The sequence below is a fragment of the Lissotriton vulgaris genome, chromosome 2_1 (genome assembly GCF_964263255.1).
Source record: "Lissotriton vulgaris chromosome 2_1, aLisVul1.2, whole genome shotgun sequence".
Lineage (NCBI taxonomy): Eukaryota > Metazoa > Chordata > Amphibia > Caudata > Salamandridae > Lissotriton > Lissotriton vulgaris.
In genome coordinates this window covers 358,171,944-358,195,990 of record NC_141687.1, presented here as the reverse complement: position 1 = coordinate 358,195,990, position 24,047 = coordinate 358,171,944, and the positions used below count along the sequence as shown (strand labels likewise).

General features: G+C 44.4%; 1 protein-coding gene across 2 annotated transcripts in view; it reads left to right on the top strand.

Moving 5' to 3' along the window:
• Positions 1-24,047, top strand: part of LOC147730348 (uncharacterized) — a 222,362-nt gene that overhangs the window by 121,158 nt on the left and 77,157 nt on the right. For both annotated transcript variants that reach the window (XM_086955154.1, XM_086955155.1), the window contains exon 3: positions 3,520-3,613. In XM_086955154.1, the coding sequence (XP_086811280.1) occupies positions 3,520-3,613 (94 nt within the window). The remainder of the gene's footprint in view (positions 1-3,519; positions 3,614-24,047) is intronic.

The window sequence follows — 24,047 nt, the reverse complement described above, 5'->3', positions numbered from 1 at the left end:
CGGGTATATTGCCTCTATATTAACTTTTTATAATAAGCAAGCCGGACCTATGGCATGAGACATAACATTTTCCTGCACACCATTCAGGTTTCTAGCTGTTTTCAATCGTTTGTCACTGTAACCATCTCAGGCTACTGTACTGAGCATAGCCTTCTCCACAAGGCAACCATCAGGTATTCAGTTAATAAATTGCAAATGTATTCAACATTACAGATGACAAAGAAAAATGCTATCTATTCGAACCGGGCTTAGTAGGGATTCTCAAATACCTATGATTTGTTTAAATGGGTATCCTGAACCAACACCCTTGCTTACTAAGGTAATCTGTTCAATTCTATTAAAAAAAAAGCCTACACACAATTAGTGCCTTTATCGTAACAGATCAGGCCATGATCATGGTCTTGCGCCAATACAAGTAATCTTTTTAGTGGAAGCACTGAAATTCCACCCAATCAAATCCTGTACTCCTGTATCAATTTGAGAATCCATGTCACAAAAAAATCTGTATGCTTTAATAGCAATCAACCCATATGTCTATTGACTTGAACAGAGGCTTTTTGTAATTTGTATGCCTGGCCCTCTGCCTTTATCGTATCTTTTCATAATAAACAATCCAGCCTATAGCCTTTATCATTGGCGTGTCACCATAACTAACCCAAGCCTACTACCACTCAAGCCACAAGGCAACTATCCAGTATACAGAAGTACAAATGTATGCAGAATTACAGTCAACTGACCAAAAGACTATATATCTCAAGAAAGCATAACTAGTATTTTGATAGTGCACATCTTTTATCCTTGTGTTTGTTCAAGTGGATCATCAACACCAAAACCCTTATCTACTAAACTAATTCTGAAATTCCCTTTAGCAAAATGCCTACCCTCAAGCTTTAGTATATCGTAATACAAATCTGTCCTTAAAAGCCCATCATCTTTAACACAGGCTTATCACAGAACGTAGTCAAGACTACTGGCGTTGTCATAATGTTTCATAATAAACAGATCAAACCTATGAAATGTGGCTTGAATTTTCCCAATGAACTGATGAAGCCTTTACCATTAACCACTAACTTTACACGTTACCAAACACCAGCCGATACAAGTGCACATAAACTGGCAATCATCATTCACACGTTATTAAGTTACAGTTATTAAGTTACAAATCTGTAGAAAAATATCACTTACAACCCCTCTCAACAGGGCCTAACAAACAATTATAATGAAAACCCTAGAGGGTATCCGAGTGGGTGACCAGTGCCAAATTCCTTGCCTACTACAGTAATCTGTGGGATTACCTGTAGCAAGATACCAGCCTATAGCCTGTAACACACTGTGATAACAACCAATTGTTTAAGGTTTACTAGCTTCACAAAACACTTTTCATAGTTAATAAGCTAGGCCAACTCCCTTTGTTTGTTGTAACGTTTCATAGTAAGCAGGGCAGATCTATGGAAACCAACATAATATCACCCAGTGCACTAATCGGGCCTATAGCATGCCAGCATAACTAACTCAGACCTACGGTTTTGATCGTAAGCTTTTCCCCAAGACAACCATCAGACACAGTCATAAAATGGAAAGGAATACAACATCACATTTGCCTAAGCAAAATACTATCTTTTCTAAGATAGTCTAATGGGTATTCTCCTAGAGCAAGCCTTCTACATACAATGGTGTCACATGAGTAAAACAAACACTACAACCATTACCTAGTACGGTAATCAGTGAGTTACCTTATAATAAAATGCTTCTCTGTAACTATAATATTGAGTTAAAAACAATGCACACTTTAATGCCTATTGACTTTAACATATGTTTCTCACAATAAATGTCTGGGCCAGTGCCATTATTATACCATTTCATAATAAACAGTTGAGGCCTACAGTCGTGATCAATGGCCTGCCGTCATAACAAACTCCGTCCTCCTGTATCAAATATAAGCTTCACAACTAGCCAAAAAGTTCAATGCAAGCAGTCTTTTTTTAGTGGAAGCACACAATTTTAGCCTAATCAAAACCTGCACTCTGGGAGAAATGGCTTGTAGGTGGATCCTAAACCCGCGATCACAGTAGTACTCTTAAAGGTCTTTTTTGTTGATTACATAGGTAATACGACAGTTGCACTGTCAAGCCAGACCTACCAATCCATGTGGATTAGTGCAGCCATGGGCATCCCATACTGCTCTCAAACAGAAAACTGCACTCTGAAGTCCACGATGGAACAGGAGGGCGCTGGGACAGCCCTCCTCCTTCCTCTGCTGCTGCCAGAGAATAATATACACTGTGAATAATTTTGTTATCTCAGACACGTTGGCAGCATTATAATGCCCTGTGTGTGCGCCCCTGAAAGTTTAAGCACTGCCAGCAATACTGCTGCTTGCTCAGGCATCTGGATATATAAACCAAATATTCACAGCTGAGGAGGGGAAGCACTCTTTTCTGTGAAAGTATACATTTTTTGCCCAATCAAAACATGTTCTACTGGCTACTAACATCTGGGCAGAGCCAACGCCCCTCTCTGTACTCCTCCTAAAAGCTGCTTTTAAGTTGAACACATTGTGTCTGGTGACAGATGTATTGTCAAACCAGACCTCACAATCACCACATAAAGCAACGGAAATAGTCAAGAAACAGCATTCCACACACGCAACCTCCGGTAGGAGTTGACCAGAACTGCTGGCTTGGAAACATGGGGAACCGAGCTTGAATCCGGCCCTGGCTCAACATCTGGGCAAATCACTCCATCTCCCATTGATCACAAAGAAAAACAATCTGTAACGTTTTGTGGTCTGTTGCAAAGCTTTGGGCCAGGTTTGCGCTGTAAAAAATTCCACACAAAAAATACAATTTATATTTTCACGTTCCACATCTTCTTTGCTGTCCACCAAGTCCAATCTCGTTTACACAATTACCTCTGGATATGTAAATAACATGCTTTAATGTAACCCACCTCTCCTGCATCGACCACATTTTGATACGTAAAACCTGGAAGTTTATACACCTTCAAATTGGTGGCTCAACCTACTGGATTCCAGCGAACAATGTTGCCTTGATGTGCAGTCCCCATTCTCTCTGCGCTCACCTGATTATTATTTTTTAAACAAACTTTATTGCCTTTTACATGATATACATTTGGTCCGTTATTTATGTTATACACACACAAAGCACGTTCATGGGTAACATTTCACAGTACATATACCACGTGGGCCGATGCATTTTAGTCCTGGTTCCATCAGTCCCCGTTGAATCTAGTAACAATGTTGTTAACAGGCCTGAAGTTCCCCCCTCCTATGTCTGCGCTCACCTGATGGCAATCATTCACAGCTACAGTGAAAAGGCACAACATTTTCAGCGAGAATTTGAAAGTGATGTCACAGCTATACTGAAAAACCCTGTGGCCTAATTCATAATGAGGTTTTATAGGGAGCCCTTTCTTCTCCTTGATGCTCTCACTAGGTGTGTGCAAGCTTCTGGACACAGATCCTAAGATCCCATCTCACTTGTGTTCTCTCCTTCGTAGGCGCTCCAGGACTGCGTGGAAGATCTGGTCCAGCCCTTCCGGAGTGACCGCATTGATCTAGTGGCCGGAATCAATGCTATGGGCTTCATTTTAGGTATTGATGTACTTTAATTACTACTAAATGAACTCACTGCTGTCATCCAATCTACCTTTTATCTCAGTTTCCAAGCATGGTGACATTTACAAACCCTGGGGCCAATTCACAAATGACGCTTGTGTGATATCCGCATTGCGCAGGTTTATAGGCGTAGATCTGGGAAGGTCATGTGACTTTACTGCCATGACTCCAGTAGGCCCCCCATGGCCTCGCTATAGTTCCAGTGCCCTTCAGTGTGGTGCTGGTATCAGTGTTTTTGTCATGCTAAATACTGGCTCTGGTGGCTTAGTTGACTAATGTGTCCACTGTAGGGGGGCCTGTGTTTTACCTCATGGTCACAGGTTCAATTCCTGGCGGGTCCACTCAGCTTTTCAGCCCTTTCAGGTTGATAAAATGAGTACCATTTGATTCCCTTCTGGGTGAAGGTGCGCTTTACAAACACATATGGTATGTTTTATGTTATGTTATGTTAGGCTGATTTTGGTTTTCAATCTGTGATTGGGTGCCACAAGTTCTGTTAATGGCACATTTACAATTCAGTGGTACTCATTTACTTCTGGCTGATCTCCTGGACAATTCTACTGTGACTTCTTTGTGGGCTAACACAAACATTTTAATCCACATCTGGTCTGTCATTCAATCCAAAATGGCCCTTCAACCAAGAAACTACATTTCTGACCCGTAGGTCCCTGGACTTCAAAATGGCACTGCTACCAGCAAACTACAGTCCTGCCCTATAGGTCAGGGAAGACGCAACCTTCCAGAAATCAATATTAGTGGAAAGTGGGATTTGCACTGCTTGGTGAGTCGGTAATATTTATTCATAGCAAAATCTAGTAGGTGGATTGGTGCCAAACTTGAATCGGAGGTTAGTAAGCGGTCCCTCCTTTACAGCAGTTGTAATGGAAATGTAGGGATATTTTGTCGGTTCATTTTTAACATAACTATTTTTTATCCGTAAATTATCAGTCCGGGGTCATTAGGGCAACTGTAGCACACATTTGAAAGTGTTTTCTTCTAATATTTATTGTCTGAAGTATGTTCTGGTAGGGGGAAACAATTCCCGCTTTAGATGATTTTTCTAATTTTTCTAACGGCTGAGACATTAAAATACCACTCATGCCAGTGTAAAACCAGCCACGTGGTAACCCTAATAGTACATTGAAGGTTGTAAATGTGTTTTTGGCTTTGAGAATCTCTCTATTTGCGAACCTTTACTTGAAAATTGTGAAATGGCTTTCTGTCTGACAAGCCTCTTTCTGATAAAATATTGTGGGGTTAAAGATGAACACCTTCCAATGTATGAGTGTACCAGAGATTGATACCAGTCAGAAAATGCCGTATCTAGATCAAAAAGTCTTGCTTAAGGCTTATGATTTGAGATCCATTCTCTAAACCTCTTCCGCTGTACAAACCGGCTTCCATATTGTGAACCGATAAGTACATTTTTAACAGCTATTTTAGCTTTATTTTTTTACATTTATGTACCCCCTCTGTACCGTTTCTATCTAACTAGAGCCTCTATTTCCCCATAGCTTCTTGCTACTTGTGTATTCTCCATTTCCCCTTCTTTTTTCACCTTCCCTTTACTAACCTTCAAGCCCTCTGACTCCTACCTCCTTTCTGTTTCCTTCTCTAGCTCCGGTTTATTTTTTATCCTATTCACTTACGCCTCAGCTCTTCTCTCTGACCCATCCTACTTGCAGTCTCCTATCGCTCACAAGTGCTCTTATTCTTAAGTGCATCTCTGACATCTATCTCTTCACCTACTCATTCCTGTCCGTCCTCCCATATGTCCTCGTCTTGAATTTCCTCCATTCTTTTTCTTTTCCTCCAACAAGCTCCTCAGTCTGTTCGTGTCTCTCCCTCTGTCCTCTTTCTGACCTCTTCTGCCTCTGCTATCCATCCTCTCTCCTGACTGCCCCTCTGGGAACACACATACACACCCAAACTCAACACATTCCAGGCAGCACTCCTGGAAGTTTAGCCCTGCACTCAACTCAGGCTATCCAATCCGAACACAAAGCACTCCAGGCAACCACACCAAATCTCATCCTAAACCCACAGCATTTCCTGCCATCTCGGAAAACCCTAATCAACCTACGCTCCACACTACACTCTGACACACTGAACCATGCACCATCTCACACTGCCTCTGAACCAAAGACAAGCTGATCGCCTATGAAAACAAGCAACACCCTGCTTGGAATGGCTGAAACCCAACATACCTCCCCTATGCTGAGCTCCCAGACTGCTGCAACATACCAGGCCTACCCTCCCAAAGAAAACTCGCACATAATAACCTTCACACAAACAGCCCACTCCCTACTCCAAACATCCCTCCGCAAACACACCTACCTCCCTTCTGAAGAGGTTTCCACACTCCCAGTCCAACACCAACATACACTGAAACTCATTTCACCTTTCGACGAACATCCTTTCATCAGAACCCACTTCACATCCAGGTCAGACTGGAAATAAAATAGTAGCCCTTGCAAACGTTCAAACCAGCCCCATTCCCTTCCTCCCTATCTATTTCTGAATTCCTATCCAGCTATTCTCGGTCTCCCCTTCTCTCCTGTCATTTACCCCCATGATTTCGCTTTGTATCGCTTCTCTCCTGTCATTTACCCCCATGATTTCGCTTTCTATCGCTCTCACTTTTTCACCAGTTGTGTTTCTCTCATTTTCTATCTCCCTTTCTCTCTTGAGAAGTGTGGCTCACTGGTTAGAGCAGGCAGACCCTGAAGCAGAGGTCAGATCCGGGACCAGGGTTCAATTCCCGACGTGGCAGGGTCTTGAGCTTAAGCATGGGCGGAAAATCCGTTTCGCTCGCGGATTTTGCGGATTTTCGGTAAATTCGCAATCCGCGAGATTCGCGAAATCTCCCGCAAAATCCGCAAATCCGCGAGCAGCGGATTTTGCTCGCACTGCTCGCACTGTTCGCGTGAGTTCGCGGCTTCCCAGTACAACTTCGCGCCCCGCGAATAAGTGCAAAATTGCAGAAATACGATCTTAGCAAAACTGAAACTACTTACCAGGTTCAAAAGTTCAGGCTCATCATTAGTAGCCATTTCCTGTAGTGCTTCCTGAGGGGCCCCTCCAGAGTTCAGTTGCCAGTTGCAACTATTATGTGACCCTGCTCTGAACCTCAGAATAGTTACACATATGCCACAAAGGTCCTGAATTACAGCTAAGGGAGACAAGCAGGAGCCAGGCTGGAGGTTCAAATCCATTAATCAGCCCCTAATTCATTATTGTCAGTTGGGGCAGGGCAGGTGTTGTAACTAATTTTGCAACAATGAAAGCACTTAGCAAGTGCAAAAGATCACTAATCGGGAAGCACTAAGGAAGCAGGTGCCAGCTAAAAAAATATTCTGTGACACATTAATCAGCCCCAAATTAATTCAGGTCACTTGAGGCAGGGAAGGTGTGCTTGCGTTGCCACAATAATGTACACTGACTGGACAACCAGAGGGTGCTGTGATGAAACAGAGGGTGGCATGGGTGGGCCAGAGGGTGGCATGAGTAGTCAGAGAGTGGCAGTGGTGACAGAGAGTGGCAGTGATGAAGAAGAGTGTCCCAAACAGGCTGGACACGTAGAAACAACAAGTTCGCGAAACTTGCGACCCGACAGGTAAGTTCGCAATTTGCGACATTGTACAAAACCCTCGCGAACTCGCAGAAACCCGCGCAAACACAAAAAAAAAATCCGCAAATTCGCGAGAATTCGCGGATTTTGCGGATTGCGAGTTCGCAAATCCGCAAAATTAGCGAACGCGAGATTCGCAAAATTCGCCCATGCTTACTTGAGCTCAAATGTCCATGGACTCGATAATTCTCGCTTCGGTGCCTGACCTAATCATGGGTTCACACTCTGCAACTCTGGGCATTAAGCTTGCTTAATCTCCACAACGGCCCCCCTGCGGCGGGATGCCTGGCTTTCACCTTGGGGATGCCCTGTAGGGGCTATCTCACAGGGAAAAGCCAGGACGGGTTCCCAAGGCAAGCGCGGAGATACCCCTTCGGGGGTCGATTCAGGCGCTATATAAGAAACATAATAATAATAATAATAATTGTCCCTCCGCTACAGTTCCGGCTCTTCGTGTGGAACCTCCAGTGGTGTCTGTGCATTATTTCTTGTACAACTTTATTGAAGAAAGCACACTTCACCTCCACCTCTTCCCACGCTCATTAGGTGCAAGGTTGCAATGTTTTCAGCCATAAATGTCACTATAAAAGGTCGACTCAGGGCAAAAACACACCCTAAAGACTGCACTACTAATTTTTATTAGGAAGAGGTGGAATGATGAAACCCCCACTCACCCAGCTACAGAATCCTCTTTGGGAAAACTCACAAACCACATACATCAGGTTCCAGTTCTGTTCATCCCTACAGTGCCTTTTTTTGTTTTTAGGTCGAGCTATTTATAGCTCTGAACTATTGCAGGTGAAACAACACTCTTGAAACAAGCGGATTCCTCCTAATGCATGTTGTCTACTGAAGCGTGATGCTTGGCCAGGCGCGCGCTTGGCCTCACACCCCATCCCCATATGCTAGTTCCCTCTCACTCGCTCGCTCCCTCGCCCCCCGCCACACCAGCCACTTCACAAACCACCATTTGCCTCGCAACAGACTTCAAAGGCTCGCGCTTATGCTCAACAGCTGGTTTCTCACCCGTCCCCCAATCAACCCCCTCCCGCTGTTAAATACTTGCTGTCCTGTCCGAGCCTCTCATCGCCCCACCCCTTCTCTTTTTTTTTTTTTTTTTTTGTAATTTCATTTCCCGGCCGCTTTTAATTTAATTTTGCGGCCGCTTTTAATTTAATTTCGCAGCTGCTTTTTTCACCAAGAGTTTACGAGTGCCATAGTTTCTCTAAAACTCTTATGTGATCACTCAGTACCAGCGGATGGGAGGTAAGTATGCCGTCTCACCACCCATTGCCAAATACCCACGTCCCACACTAAATGCCTCACTTGTCAGTCTTTCACAAAGTTGGAACTTCTATATTTTCAGTTACGTTCAGTTTGTAAATACACATAATGCCAACTATTCTTATTTGGGTAGGCACAGGGAGATTAAGTGAATATTTCATGAAAGCATCCCCGCAGCCGCAGGCTCAGACATTTGTCACGAACATTACATATGCAGTCCGTTGGATGACTGTGGTGTAATAAAAGCATAGCAAGTGTAACTCTCACTACTGCAGCTGTATTCATCTCCAAGCTATGAGTACTATGACCATATGCTGTAGCTTTAATGGAGCATAGACTTTTAGTCAGTATTTCTGATTGGTTCGCTTTTAGTTTACACGTGTCAGTCACATTCTCTTGAATTTATTTGGAAATATGGTGCCTGTAGGAGCACTTGCGGATTTGTTTTCGGTAAACTGCAAATTTACACTTAAATACATACTTTTATCACCAAGCATATGCTGTGAGGACGCTACACAGGTCTGCTCCACCCACAAGAGGCCTCTCGGATTCCGGGACAATCCATGGCATGTACATGACATCGACGGCCTTCCCGTTCACCAAGCTTCGTACTCCTCGGCTGATCCTGGATGATGAGACCTTGGTAGGCCCTGCAGGTCCCTATAATCCTGCTCAACTCTGCTGTCGGGCACTCTCGTAGGCATGTTGTGGCAAGCACTTGTGGGCATCATGTGAACAGGACACTGATGGCCTGTGAGACACCTCCTCCTGTGAGCCCTAAACTGTCTGCAAATGGTCCCACATCACCTGTGATAGACAACGTGCCTTTTAAACAAGCACAAGCTTCGCCAGTTTTGGCTTACTTCCTGACACCGGCCATGATTCCTTGGGTGTGTTAGGAGTGTGGTATCTGCCCAGTATTTGTTCTGTGTTGTGTCCAGTATTTGTTCTGTGTTGTGCGTGTTGTTGGAAACGTCCTTCCCTTTGCAGAGAGCGGTGTTTGCATTCTGATGTGGTGACTCAGGATAGTGCACATACATTTCAGTTGAGGCAGTCAACTCTCCTCACACCAACAGTGGCTCCTCCCCCACTCGGCTACCTGCTGTTCTGGGGGGAATTTTGTCGGATTCCAGACGGTGACTGCTGCGAAGTGCCGAGTGGGGGCACGGCCTGTAATGGTGTGTCTTTGTTGGATACATTTCTTCTCCTGAGTTTCACTCTTTAGTCATCAGACCATGCGGAGACTCACGTTATGTGTCTTTAGTTTGAGCCTGTTCGAGCAGTCCTAAAGACTTCACAACCAGCACGGACAGTCCCTCCCATTACACAGCCTTCTCTTCAGAGCCTGCAGGGAGAGAGGCACATCTTTAGGGACGGGGGAAGGTGTTTGGGGTGTTACACCCTCCCAATAAATGTGTTTCCGCACGGCTCGGCCAACTCCTTTTTATTTTTTATTTACATATTAAATAATGGCGGTCAAGCATCTAGTCCTGTGCGGCTTGTTTTAAATTTCTCACACTGTTTGTGATCTCCCTCCTCCCTCTCCCCCCCCCCTCACTTGCCTCCTACTATTTACCCCCCAGGACGAATGTTATCTCCATCTATGATGGTGCCAGAGACTCTCGAGCAGACTGTAACATCTGGGCCAAACAGGCAGTAGCCCTCCCTCGGGAAACTGAGCCCCTTCTCCGAGCCGCAGGCCTGACCCTTCACAACCCCCCCACACACAACCCCACACACACACAACCCCCCACACACACAACCCCCCCCCACACACACACACACACAGACAACCCCCCACACACACAACCCCCCCACACACACACAGACAACCCCCCAACCCACAAACACACAACCCCACACACACACAACCCCACACGCACAACCACAACCCACACACAACCCCACACCACACAACTATGGGATGCAGCGTATAGCAATGTGTTGAATGATGAAGTGTGAGAGACCCAGTTTTATGGTATTCAGTATGCTAGTATCTTTGAATAGCTCTGCAGGTCCCTTTATGGTGTTTTATATGATACAGCACGCTTAGCTGGTTACTGCACAGGGTTGTCCAATCTGAGATTGTGTTTATAGTTGTGGTCCTAAGCTGGCATGGTTAGGGGGAGAGAGAAGTGGAGAGATCTGTTGGGATGGGCATTTGTTTAATCATCCCATATCCTATGTGTCTAATTGAGATGTAAAGAAGCAGTCAGATAGTATAGATATGTGGACCTGCAGTGGTGGGACTATATTAACGTCCTCCAGATTGCCCAGCAGTGTGAGACATATCTCTTGTGAAGTAGTGTGGCTCACTGGTTAGAGGCGGCAGACCCGAGAGCAGAGGACGGCCCGGGACCAGGGTTCGATTCCCGGCGCAGCAGGTTTCTGGACCAGGGTCAGCGGACTCGAGAATTCTCTCGCCTCGTTGCCCACTCTGATCAGCGATCACACTCGGCAACTCTGGGCATTAGCTTGCCTCATCTTCACTAACGGCCCCACCAGACCGCCGGGGATGCCTGGTCTCACCCTGGAGATACCCATTAAGGGACCATCTCTCAGGGAAGCCAGGAAGGGTTTCGCAGCGGTCGAAGCGCCTTGGGACCCTCCGGGTAAGTAGTGCGCTATATAAATGCCTATACATTTACATTTACATTTACATTTACATCTCTTCAGTTATTCCATTCCTGTTCATCCAGTGATGTCTGTTTTTTGGCTGTTCAGTGCTGATGGAAAACACTCATAGCAGATATGTCTTCTGTGAATTTGAGAGGTATAAATTAAAACTTTTTGCTGACCTCTATGTATTATGCTTTTAGAATGACCATGGGCCATAACTGTTACATTTGGAGGTACCGAACTATATAATGCCAAGGTGAAACATAGACACCCCTTACCGTCATACCAAAAGCAGTTTGCTGGTTGAGTTGTTTGCAATTTGTGGGTTAGAAGCGGAGGATTGGGCGTCGGGGTCAAACTTTTTTATGGGTAGTGTTGCTGACGTGGATGGTGCAGTCATCTAAGAAATAGGCATGTTTTCAACTGTCCTCGGACATGAATATGCTCCTGGGTGCATCTAATAATATCTGGTAGTGAATTACACAGCTTTGCAGCTTTTAAAGGTAAAGCAATGCCTCCTACGGATTTCTTAAGGCAAGATGGTGTGAGGCAAAGTGGTGCAAACCCAGAGCACAGTGTTATGTTTGGTTTCTATTGCTTCAATAAAACTTGTTGGTATAGCGGCCCTTTTCCTTGGGAGGCTCTGTGGCCAATGCAGAGAGCCTTGAGCATTGCACTTCTAGCTATGGGTAGTCACTGGAGCGATTGCAGGACTGGAGTCCTAAGTTCTCCTGGGTGAAGGCAGAGTACAAGCCTTGTGATGACATTTTGGATGAGTTGTATTGTTCTATAATGAATGAGGGTAAGCCAAGGCATAGGCTGTTGGCATAGTCAAGATTCATTCATCCCATGAAGCAGCGCTATCTGGGTAGCATGAATGACTCTGGATCCCGTTGGCCTTGTGCCCAATTTACTTTTTTTCATTTACACGATTTTAATTCGGCATGGGCGGATTTTGCGGATTGGCAATCCGCGAATTTGCAGATTTGCGGATTGCGAAAATCTGCAAAATCCGCGAATCCTTGCAGATTGTTTTTTTTTTATGTTCGCACTTGCAGAAACCCGTGCGAACACAATGTGCCCAGTAGGGTATGTGCCTCTTGTGTGTATAAAAGGTCAGAGAAAGATCAGTTCAGCAGATGAAGAGAAAGAAGCTCCTGGTCACAGGAACAGCACGGGTATTGCGCTCGTGAAAGTCAAGGATGCAAAGCCTATCCAGCATCACAGCTGATTTTCCACTGTAGATTTGGGAAGAAGGCACACCTGTCCAGCCTCGACGACGCTCACAATTGTTTTGGGGCTAATGAATGAGTCACTGAATTTGAGCATCAACTAGTTCGAGCGACCATGTGTGTGTTACTATGCAATCGCCCCGAAGGACGCAGGGGTCCCTTGAGTGAGCTGTCCTGTGAGCTGTAACTATTTTACAATGGCGCCAGCAAGCTGCCAGCGCCGTTGTAAAATATTTACAAAGTTAGCTTGCATAGGAAGCACTTAGATAAAATAAAGCAGCACCTGCTTCGTTTTATCTAGTGGTTCCTGTGCAAGCTAACTTTGTAACTATTTTACAACGGCGCTGGCAGCTTGCTGGCGCCATTGTAAAATAGTTCCTTGAGTGGGGGTTCAACTTTTGAACCCGTTACGTCCGCAGATTTTTTTTTGCGGATTTTGCGGGAAATCCGCAAAATTCGCGGATTGCGGATTTCCCAAAAATCCGCAAAATCCGCGGGCGTAACGGATTTCCCGCTCACCCTTAATTTTAATATTGTAATACAACAAGCTCATTAAATACCTTATAGAAGACAAGTAGTCCAGCAATTGAACAAGAACTTCTTTGGTTTCTCAGGACCAGCGTTACCTCCAAATATTAAAGAACTCAAGGTGCAACCCTTTCCTTAAATGAAGAGTTTAAAATGTTGTTGATAGATGGGAAGAGAATGTTTGCAGATTCTTACAGCAGCCATCCTGGGGCCAGGTTGTATGCCAGTTCAGTTCCCTTTAGTTTATGGAATACCGCTCCCACCTAATCCTCATGGACCGGTCTAATCTTGACCAGACGCAAGATCCCTGGCATGCTTTGCGGCATCAGGGTTTTACTCAAAGTGCTCCAGGGCTGAATCAAAGTTTCGTTGGTTTTAATTATTCAATGCATTTTAGACAGAGAGGGTTAAAAGTTCATCACTCTTTCAAGCTTCTCTTTTGTCGAAAAACATTCACAATCTCTTCAGATCTTTACTGCGGACTTAGCTTGTGGGTAGCAGGCTCGGCTTTGGTGGACAATAGAAACCATACAGTTCAGAAAAGAGTTTTACCGCTACATAGCGTCTGACAGTCCATTGTGTCCATTTGCCTTTTGTTTTTTCTCTTCCCACTTTGTTCGTTCTAAATAGCCACAAAATATATTTTCAGGTAGAGACATGGAAGTACCTTGATATGAGTTTGTTCACCTGTTCTACTTTTGGAGCCTCAGTTTCCTGGACGTTTCTCGGATAACTTCTCACTTCTCACAAGATTATGTGGTCTGACGGCAGGGAACGTAGTAAGAAGATACTCACAGAGGTGCCACAACCCTTATAATCTCCTAGAAGTTCCTCGCAGGAGCTACAAAGCTTTGATTCCGTCATCTCAGAGATGTGTTATGTTATGACAATTTCTATAGCACACTACTACCCTTAGGCGTCTAGGCGCTTGTGGACCGCATTCTGCACAGAAAGCTTAGTTTTTAAATAGCCATGTTTTAAGGATTTTCCTGAACTCTATCAGAGATGGTATCTTTCTTTGAGTAAGCATGAGAGAGTTCCAGAGCCTAATGGTGCTATGACTGAAACTCCCGCCACCCCAGTTTGTTGTCTTGATTCTGTAGGTAGGCATTAAAAAGGCAGTAGCCGAACGCAGTTGTCTGGAGGGGGAATGCCAATTAAAAATATGCCAAAGAAAACGTGGCCCAACTCAGTGTAAAGCCTTATGTGCTGAACACAGGGCCTTAACTTTCACACAATGAGCCACTGGCAGCCAGTGCAGCTTTTGTATTCCGGCCCTAAAGGACTGGTGTTTGGGGACATTGAGTACCACTCTCGCAGCAGCATTCTGTGCTGACTGAAGTCCTCTAAGTTGACTAGACTGTAAATTAATATTTAAGGCATTACAGTAGTGAAGTTTGGACAACACCGGGGAGGTTAAAACCGTTTTTCTAGAGTTTCCGGAACAAATGGAAGGATTTTGCGCTCTGTTCTGATGGTGAGGAATGCAGAAGACACGACCTTAGAGACTTGGGATTTAAAGTTCAGCTTCTCATCAATTATGACTCCCAAGTTTTTAGCTTTCACTACCTGCGTAGGAGGCGTAGGTGGAGGAGGGGGGCCCAAGACGCTTGGCCACCAAACTGGTGACCAGAGAGGAGCCAGTTTACCAAAAAGCACCACATCGGTTTTACTTGAGTTGAGCTTCAGACAGTGTTTGCTCATCCAAGAACTCAAGGAGATCAAGCATTTGTGCAAATTGTTAGCATGATCGACCTCCTTATCAATGGTTGAAATGACCAAATGAGTTTCATCTGCGTACAAGGTCGCAATCAAATTAAAACTTCTACTCGGGGGTGCTAGTTCAGACACAAAAATGTGTGCTTCGCTCCTACTCATACCAGCATCCTTGGCTTTACACCCTCAGATGTCCTGGATGAGTGTTTATGTAGTGAAAGGAATTAAGTGGCTGCAAGGCAGCATGTTCAGTACTGCAGAAACCCCCTGAAAGACATAGGTGTCGTGAACAAGCTACATAAAGGAAAAGAAGATGGACATCACAAAATGTTCACCAAATTGGGGTTGATTCTGCACAGAAGAGGGGAATAACACCACTTCAATTTAACCGTACAAGACTTTTGCAGCTGCCTAGTTGCAGGGCAAGAGCAAATTATGACGCCCATCATCCTTGAAGCTGGTAACCACCCAAGAGTACAGAGGAGCAGCCTTCCAAGAACTATGGTCAACATTTGCACGACTCACTTAGACTATTTCTTTGCTGTGCAATGCTCTGGTGCTACTGGGCTTTTGCTACAAATTTTAGAAACACTTTGGAGGACCAAACCACCTAAAAATACCCATTGACAATACCAATACTTGCCCACTTAGGGTCAAGGAGGACACAGAACATCAGTCCGCTACCCCCAGCCATCGCCGTTCCTGCATTAAACCGATACACGCATACCCAACACTCAAATACGATCACCGCACAGGGAGTTACAAGATGGCCCCCTTTAGTGGTGGTGAGTCTCTGGGGAAGGAGGAGTGAGGGTAATAGGTAACAACTGGTTTTTCATCTTTGACTCAAAAAGAAATTTCGGGGAGCATCTTGGAACACAAACCCCACACGTCGAGCCCTGAGATAGACCAGAAGAACCTTTCTGTACGTCCCCTTGTCGAATGGGCATGTGCTTGTTGTGCAATGTTGTATTTCCATTCATCTGTAACGATGCCTTGAGAGAGTGGCACTAAAAATATATTCTTTTTGAAAAAAGAAACCCTGTGGAGCAGGCAGTATGAATGTCACTTTAGTATCTCTGCAGGTGAACATAGTTAGGAAAAAAACGATGATTTGGTAATACAAAGAATGTGAACTCTATGCAACTTCTGTCTACTAACTGGCTATGTAAAGAAAAAAAGTACATAAAGTAGAAAGAAAGTCTTGAAACCGGTTTTGGATAAGGCAACCTATGAACTCTAGAGCCACGATTACTCCATGCCATGAATATCTATTTGCAAAGCCCCCCAAAAAGAACGAAGAAGCACACAAAGGCAGCAGCAGTGGGGCCTCAGCAGTGGGGCCACAGCAGTGGAGGATGTGAACCCCTTTATTTCCAAGCAGCAGTAACCTGCCACGAACTCCAAAGCAATAGTTTCATAAGTTGGGCTCCCAGTTTTACAGGACTTAGCTTTGCTCTCCATTTGTGTTTATACGTTTCAGTCCGCGTTATCTCTATTTATTCACATTTCTTTCAAGTTTTATAGAAAAAAGATGCAAAATACTTCTACATTTGTTTAGCTAGTCTTGAGTGACCGAATCGCTATAGTGCTGTAATTAGCAAGTGCTATACCGTATTACAGTAGCCTGCAACTATCAGCAGAGTAGTAAAATATATGTAACACAATTTAAACATCCCTGGGCAAACTTTCTCAATACACCTAACTGTCAAGGTGAACAGTTATTGGTCTGAAATTCATGACTGATAGAATGCGTAATAGTCTAAAGGAAGCCCCCAATCAATCTAAAGGAAGCCCCCATTTCCAGTTTTTCTTTTGCGAAAATTAAATACAGATACAGAATCGGAGTATTTTCTGCCTCTATTTGAATGTAAAAGAATAGTAAAAACAGAACTCTTGAAGCCTTATTTACAAGGAAAGTTTGAGCATCTGCACACCAGTGTCCTCTGCAGAGCATGTTGTGCCCTGTGTGGTACAGACCTGGTTGCAAGTTCTTTATCACAAACCTATGGGTGGGGTTTAAGTAATTGCTAAGGCCAGATATTGTATTTTAGGGTAGTCTCTTCCGTTCCAGTGCCGCATGTCTTTCTCATTTGCGGTGATATTTTAACAGGGTCACCCCTCTCTTCATTGTTCTGTCGTTTCTCCCCTCCTGTAGCCACTGGGTTGTTTAGTTAGAATTCAATTGAATTCAAAAGCTGTTTTTCGGTTTGCTTATAAGTTTGGCAGCATTTACAGAATCTACACAAATCTTTCCAATCAAGCAACGTAATAAAAAAAAAACTTAGCATGGCAAGTCTTATGCAGATGCACGTGAGGGATGGGTGGGTAATGAAAAGGCAGTCAGAAAGTTGCATTTCTACTCCAACAGAAAAATTTCCTCCACGCTGCAGCAATAACCGTTGAGCAGAATTAGAGCAAAGATCGCATGAAACAAGACCTGCACTTAAAGGTGTGGCTTTGCTTCGTTTGTAAATTGTGAGAAGGTGCCCTCTTTCTGCATGTTTGCACCTACTTTTGCTGAATTGCTGATGTGCTTTGAATGAGTGTGCCCTGGGCTCTTGCTAATCAGGTACCCATGGCTTATGTTCTTTCCCTAAAACTGCATTAAAGACTAAACCCAATTGGCATCTCTGGCCACATGTCAGCCCCTGGTAAATAGTACCACAGGTACCCAGGGCCTCTAAGGGCTGCATCACTAATTGTGCCACCCTTTGAGGCCCTGTTCCCTGACACTCGCGCACTTCCTTTGCAGGCTGCGTGTTTTGGTGTAGAACAAAGTGAGGAATCGACATGGCACACACGTCTGTGTGCCACGCCTACAACCCACTGCCCTGGCATAGATCAGTCACCCCTCTAGCTGGGTGCCCTATACCAGTGGTGAGGGTACAGGTGCATGAGCCCTGTACCCCTACAGTGTCTAGACATTGTAAGTGCAGTGCTGCCATTAAGAGTATATGGTGCTGGGAGTTTGTCATTACGAACTCAACAGCACCATAACGGCTACACCACTGAAAGCAGAGAAGTTTAGTACCAAACTTCTCAGCACATTAAACCCACACTGATGCACACAGAGGGCATCTTAGAGATGTCCCCATAAAACTAACTTACCACTTGTGTCCAGGCTGAGTGGCTACTTTCAGCTGCCACCACCAGACATGTTTCTAGACCCCTGGGTCGAGAGCCTGCTGCTCTTGGGGGGCCTGAAACATTGCACATCTTGGAACGAGGTGCCAAGCCTCCTCCCCCAGGGTGTGCAGGGTTCACGAACGGGAAGCTTTGCCAGGCCACTTGCTATTTTCAGCAACTGGTCCTCACTGGTTTTAACCCCTACTTTGGGAGGGAGAAGCGGCGGGAAAAACAAGTGAGGAAGAGCGGTGTGCCCACCTCTGCCAACTTCACCCCTCCGGTGGGGTAGGCGAGGTGGGGCACAAACTCTCAGTCCCCTGCCATCTTGCAGACGGGGGAACTCAGCCAACCAGGGAAAGGCTTATGCCCCCTCCCACTGGAGGGTGGCATAATAGGGGATGTACCCACCCCAGGGAAGGGACCCATTGGTCCCAACCTTTTTACCTACCTGTAACACCCCTAAATCTAGTATTTAGGGGCAACCCTGAACCTTGCTTCCTCAGACCAGAAGAAACTACTAGAAAAGAAGAAGGACCGAACAGCCATGCCGAGCTAACAAGAGGAAGACACTGACTGACTTGGCCCCAGTCTTACCGGCCTGTCTCCACCTCGAACCTGCTCCTGCAAAAGCCCGGTGTGTCCTGCAGCCAGTAACCTTGAAAACACTGAAGGACCTGCCTGCCTTCAACCACAAAGACGGTGTCTCCCGTGAAACACTGTATTTGTTCATCTCCAACCTCTGGCTCCGGCTAGACACCGCGAATCCGCCCCACTCTGCACCCGCCATCCTCGGCCCAAGTGGGCAAACACCACAAGGAGGTCTCCCTGGCGATCCTGACCCGAGATGTGGTGACCCCTGATCTGCCTCAAACCTCCAGCTGACTCCTGCAGCCTAAATCCGAAGGTCCCCCCAACCGTGACAAAGAGCTGGTCAGAAGATCCGACCTTAAAAGGCACCCCTGCACCCGACTCCTCACGGCCTTGGGTGGTCCAACCAACTGTGCCTAACCAACCCCCAAGATCCCAACTTACCTCTCGAAATGGTGTCTCACCCAGAAGACTTTCATCCCCAAGGCTGCAGTGTCTTTGCAAACCGGGTGCCCAACGTCAAAACAGCACACTGCACCCGGCTGCCCTAGTGCCGCTGAAGGTGCACCTTTTGTGATAGTGTGTTTCCCCATTTGCTAAAGTCTAGGAGCTTTGCTCCCACAACTAAATGGCCTGCTCATCAGCAGCCACCAACTGGAGGCCTCCCTATCCCCCATTTGATAACATTGGGCCTCAGCACTCTGCACCCGGCCTCTCTAGTGCCGCTGAGGGTGTAACAAAAGTGCATCCCTAACCCTGGGGGACCTCTGAGTCTACCCATGGAACCTCAACTCCCACTCCCAAATACTTACCTTAAAACCGAAAACACTATTTTCCTCCATAGCATAACATTGACTGTTTAACTTTGAAAAGTTTTAAAGTGTGGTTTGAAAACCTAAAGAAATTCTTTAAAGTTGTACTATTTAACATAAACTATTTTACTTACCTGTTTGCAGGAAATGTCTCAAAGTAGTATCCAGGTCTACTACTCTGAGTAAGAAAAGTAATCTAAAAAGTAATTTACCTGGTATTTTACTGAAAAGCCCATTCAATTCTATGTACTGTATTTACAAAGGATTGCATTTCTGTGCGACAATACTGGAAGTCAAATCAAAGTGCATATACCATTACAATCCATACTGTATTGCAACTGTATATTTACTGCAAAGTACTTATCACTTACCTGTGCCAGGCTTGCTCGGTTCTAGAAAATTAAATAATTAACAATATTGTTATACAAAAACAATTGATCTGAAGTTCAGTCTTTGAGTGTGTAAATTCATTTGCTGACTGAGTGTGTACAACAAATGCTTTACACTGTCCTCTGATTTTGCCTTACTGCTCGACCACACTACCCCAAACAGAGAGTATGGCTCTATCTACTTTTACCTCTGCCTACCTTTTGGGTTCCACTGGACTCTGTGCACACTATACCTCACTTTGGTATAGTATATACAGAGCCAGCTTCCTACATAAATCCATTCTTTAGTTTTTGAGAAATGTATGTTACAGTAAGGTGCCAGAGAGCTTTGAAAGCTTAGTGGAAAAGAATAGGTTACATCTCAACAGTTAGTTAGCAATGAATTAGTTTGGTGAAATATAGTTTTTATCATTGGGTGCTAATTATGGTTGTGTAATTAAACATTACTGGCCGATTTCAGTGGTTTTGAGGGTTCTATTTATCAACCATAGCGTTTCTATTTAAGTGTCAGTCAGTCAGTCAGGATATCTTTATTCGACTTATTCCAAGTCATACAAAGAAAATTAAACAATAAAACATAGCATAAGATACATATATGACATTACATGATTAAAAAACAATCTACGTACACTTTAAAAATGCTATATACAATATTAATGTTAAGAAGGCAAGATTTGACCAACAGCTTTCGCCCTGGCTGCGGCCACTAAAAAATTAGCGATACAGAAGGTTGTGCGTGGATTTGACGCAAGCTGTAAGTAGAGCAGTGCCGGGCGTACCTGTGTGAAACCTGCTTCTCTCAGAATGGGGAGCAGATATTTTTTCCTCTGCTTGTGATATAAGCTACAGAACATAACACAATGCATTGTGTCCTGTACCGAAAAGTCATCACACCTGCAGGGTGGGGCTAGCTCTGGCTTCTGCCAACGCTTAAAAGAGCCTAAATAAAAATGTATCAGGTTAAACCTGAATTTTGTCAATAAAAACCTGTGATAGGGGTATGTAACAAAGCTGAGATAAGGGGCAAGGGAGGGAGCGCTAACCAAAAGGTTATGTGACCTAACTGAGGGCTTCAATAATTCAGCATCCTCACGGCGCGCTGCCTTTTTCCCCAAGAACACTTTTTTTGTATAGGCTATGTTTGAGGCCTTGATTTTTTCTGGACTTAGAAAGAGTTCTGGTCGGCCTAAATCAATAAATGATTTGTTTAAATAGGCCAACTATGGAATGCTCCTATGTTTGTCTAGGGAAAGAACGTCTTTTAATATTATGTGGTTCAGTGGTAGGTCTTCGTTCAGCCATATTTTCAGCCAAAGAATCAGAGGTGCTAAGCTTAGTAAATCCGTCAGGTAGGGCAAGCCCACCTCCTGGTGAATCAAATAAGTTGGGGCTGACTGAGGTAGAGAGAGGAGAGATCTAATAAATGTATTTTCTGCTCTCTGGATAGGATCAAGATTTACATAACCCCATACTGAAGATCCATAGAGTGCAATGGCCACAGGCTTACATTTGTAGATCTTAAGAAGTGCTTCCATAGGCCTTGCCCCCAACTTGCCCGCAAAGCCTAGGATCGCTGAGGAGGACCTAGTTACTGCCAACCTTTTTGCTGTTATCTGTGGCCCCCAAGTTCCCTTCTGGTCAAACAGAATGCCCAAATAGGGGAATGTAGATACATTCGCGACAGGGACCCCACTACAGAAGAATGACTTATGACTTTTTTTGATGCACTCGCGCCCCGTAACCATCGTATGTGATTTTGATACGTTCACCTTTAGGTCCAAATTTTCCATAAAAGAGCCGAAGGCGTCCAATAGGAGCTGCAATCCAACTCCTGTGCGGGCTATCAGCACCGCGTCGTCCGCGTACAGGAGGGCCGGGATGAGCACATCTCCTGCTCGCGGGACGTCCGCGGCCTGACTGTGTAGGTGTTCCCCTAGGCCATGGGTACTCACAAACTTTCTCTCGGGGGCCAAATTTACAGTGTGCTTTGTGGCCGAGGGCCGCACTGTTAGGGGTGGGGTTAGTGGGGGCGGGATCAGTGGGGGGGCGGAGCAAGAGTAAAAAAAACCTGTTTCAAAACATCAGACAAAGCGACAATGCTGTTTTTCAAAATCAGATGTAACTACAAAAAGCACATTTTGATAATACATTTTTATTTGAAGGCCTTTAGTGAAAGTAGAATAGCAAGTACAAAGGTAAATGGAATGGGGAAAAGTCTTTTGCACGGCACATAGTTTATGCACTAAGTTTACACTTCATGTCCGCAATTAATTTCTTGTACTCTGGAACTCAGTTTCAATCACCCATTTTCAATAACTTGCACTCACACATTAATTCTCTCTTTGTCTAACTCTAATTCTCACTGATTCTCTCTTACTGTTACAATTCATTAAAACTTTTATTCTTACTCTCACTCACTTCACTTATTCCATCGTGGTCTGCTCTGCTTACTCTGGCTTGTTCTTGTGCATTTATTCACACACATCGTTTCTCATACACTCAAGCTTTCTCACTCTTACTCTCAATCACTCATTCTCACTTTCTCACCTCCGCAGATGTACTCCTTTTTACTCAAAGTTGCGCTCACTGCCACTCATTCTCATTCACGCTTACTCTCATTCACATTCCCTATCATGCCCTCACACTCATTCTTACTCATTAATCCACTCTCACTCACTTGCAGTTACTTTTATCCTCACTTGCTCCGACATACTCATACTCACTGACAGTCAGTTTCATTAATTCTTGCTCACTACCTGTCACTAGGTCTCCCTCTCACTCACACACACACATGCATTCACACATACAGACACAACACACACTTTAAATCTTTTTTTTTTACTAATCCCTGCTGCCAGTTAATGTCCCGTTCCAGCTCCTGGTTCCAATTTGTATTACGCTATCAGTGAATAATAAGATATTATTCACTATTAGTGTGATAACAAATGGATCCTTATGCCCATAGTAAAGGCTTTCCACTGCTGTGTTCTTGGCACTGATTTGCCACTTGTGGGGTCAGGGATCCCTAAGGCAATGTTAGGAGTTGCAAGAGGATAGCCAGTTGCCACAGCTGCAGCCCCTGGTAGGCCCTAAATATCTTAGATTTGGTGTTATTGGCACTCTGGACTGGCGAAAGACTGATTTCCAGAAGAGATTTTTTTAACGGTTTTTTTCGTGGGCTGGTGCATTCTGAGGTTAGCAGCTGAAACCACGCTCCATTACAGGCAGTGTCGAGGTTCCATGTATGTACGCAGGGTGCATCACCTACTCACCATGTCACAGTCAAGCATAGAACTGTGAAAACATGCACAAAAAAACGCTGTTTATTGATGTTGGTCGTGTAAGTTTAAAAACACACGATTCTCAAACGTACTTTAAAAAGAACAGCGCCATCTACTGTCACATGCACATACTTAAATATGCAAAACCTCGCAATAAACATGTATATAACATTTTAATCCCCTCGAAGATCCCGAAGAATATGTTCACATTTATGTCAAACCCCGAAGGATATCTTTACATATTGGGTTATTAAGAAGGTCTAAAAATAGAACCAAAAAAACGGGTGACCAGCAATAACAGTGATGTTAATTGCATACACTTACTTGTTTCGGAGGCGATGAGAGGCAGCAATTATTACCACGGGGCACTGGCTCTCATCTTCTTCAGTTGGGCACACTCTGCTTTCGTTGGCGCTATGGTGAGTCCGACGTAGGTGGGGAGGACAAAGGCAGGTAGAACAAGCATTTGCAATGCAATAGGTCTCGCATCAGGAAAGTTTGAGCTATTGATATTGTAAATGACTAATATTTTATTTATGTGTTGGTTTTGAAAATAGCGAAATTAATAGCTTTCTCATTCACAATGCCAATAGTTTTAACTTTCGCAAATGTGACACCTATAGCATTTCTTATGCAATATGTGTTGTATTTACGTGACTTAAATGTATTGATATTACAAATAACAATGTCTTCATTTTTTTAATAATTAATACTTAAATAAAAGTTATTGTGATTTATAATGGCAATAGCTTTAACTCTTGTAAAAAAAGTTTGTGAATATTATGTTCAGTGTATTTTATTGTGATGAAAATCCAAGAACAGAAGTGAAATATTAACATCTTTTTGTGACATTTGTAATAAATTTTGAAACATTGAGAGAACATATTTGAACTAGTTGTTGTTGAATGGTTGCACAGATTGATGTTGTGGTGGCGACGAGTGATGCTGTGGCATTCAGTGATGCTGTGGTAGCGCATAGTGATGTGGTGCCCCGGAGTGATTCTGTGGTGGTGCTGAGTGATTCTGTGGTGGTGCTGAGTGATTCTGTGGTGGTGCTGAGTGATTCTGTGGTGGTGCTGAGTGGTCCTGTGGTGGTGCTGAGTGGTTCTGTGGTGGTGCTGAGTGATGCTGTGGTGGTGCTGAGTGATGCTGTGGTGATGCGATAGATAGAGTGAGGGAGGGCGATGGATAGAGGGAGGGC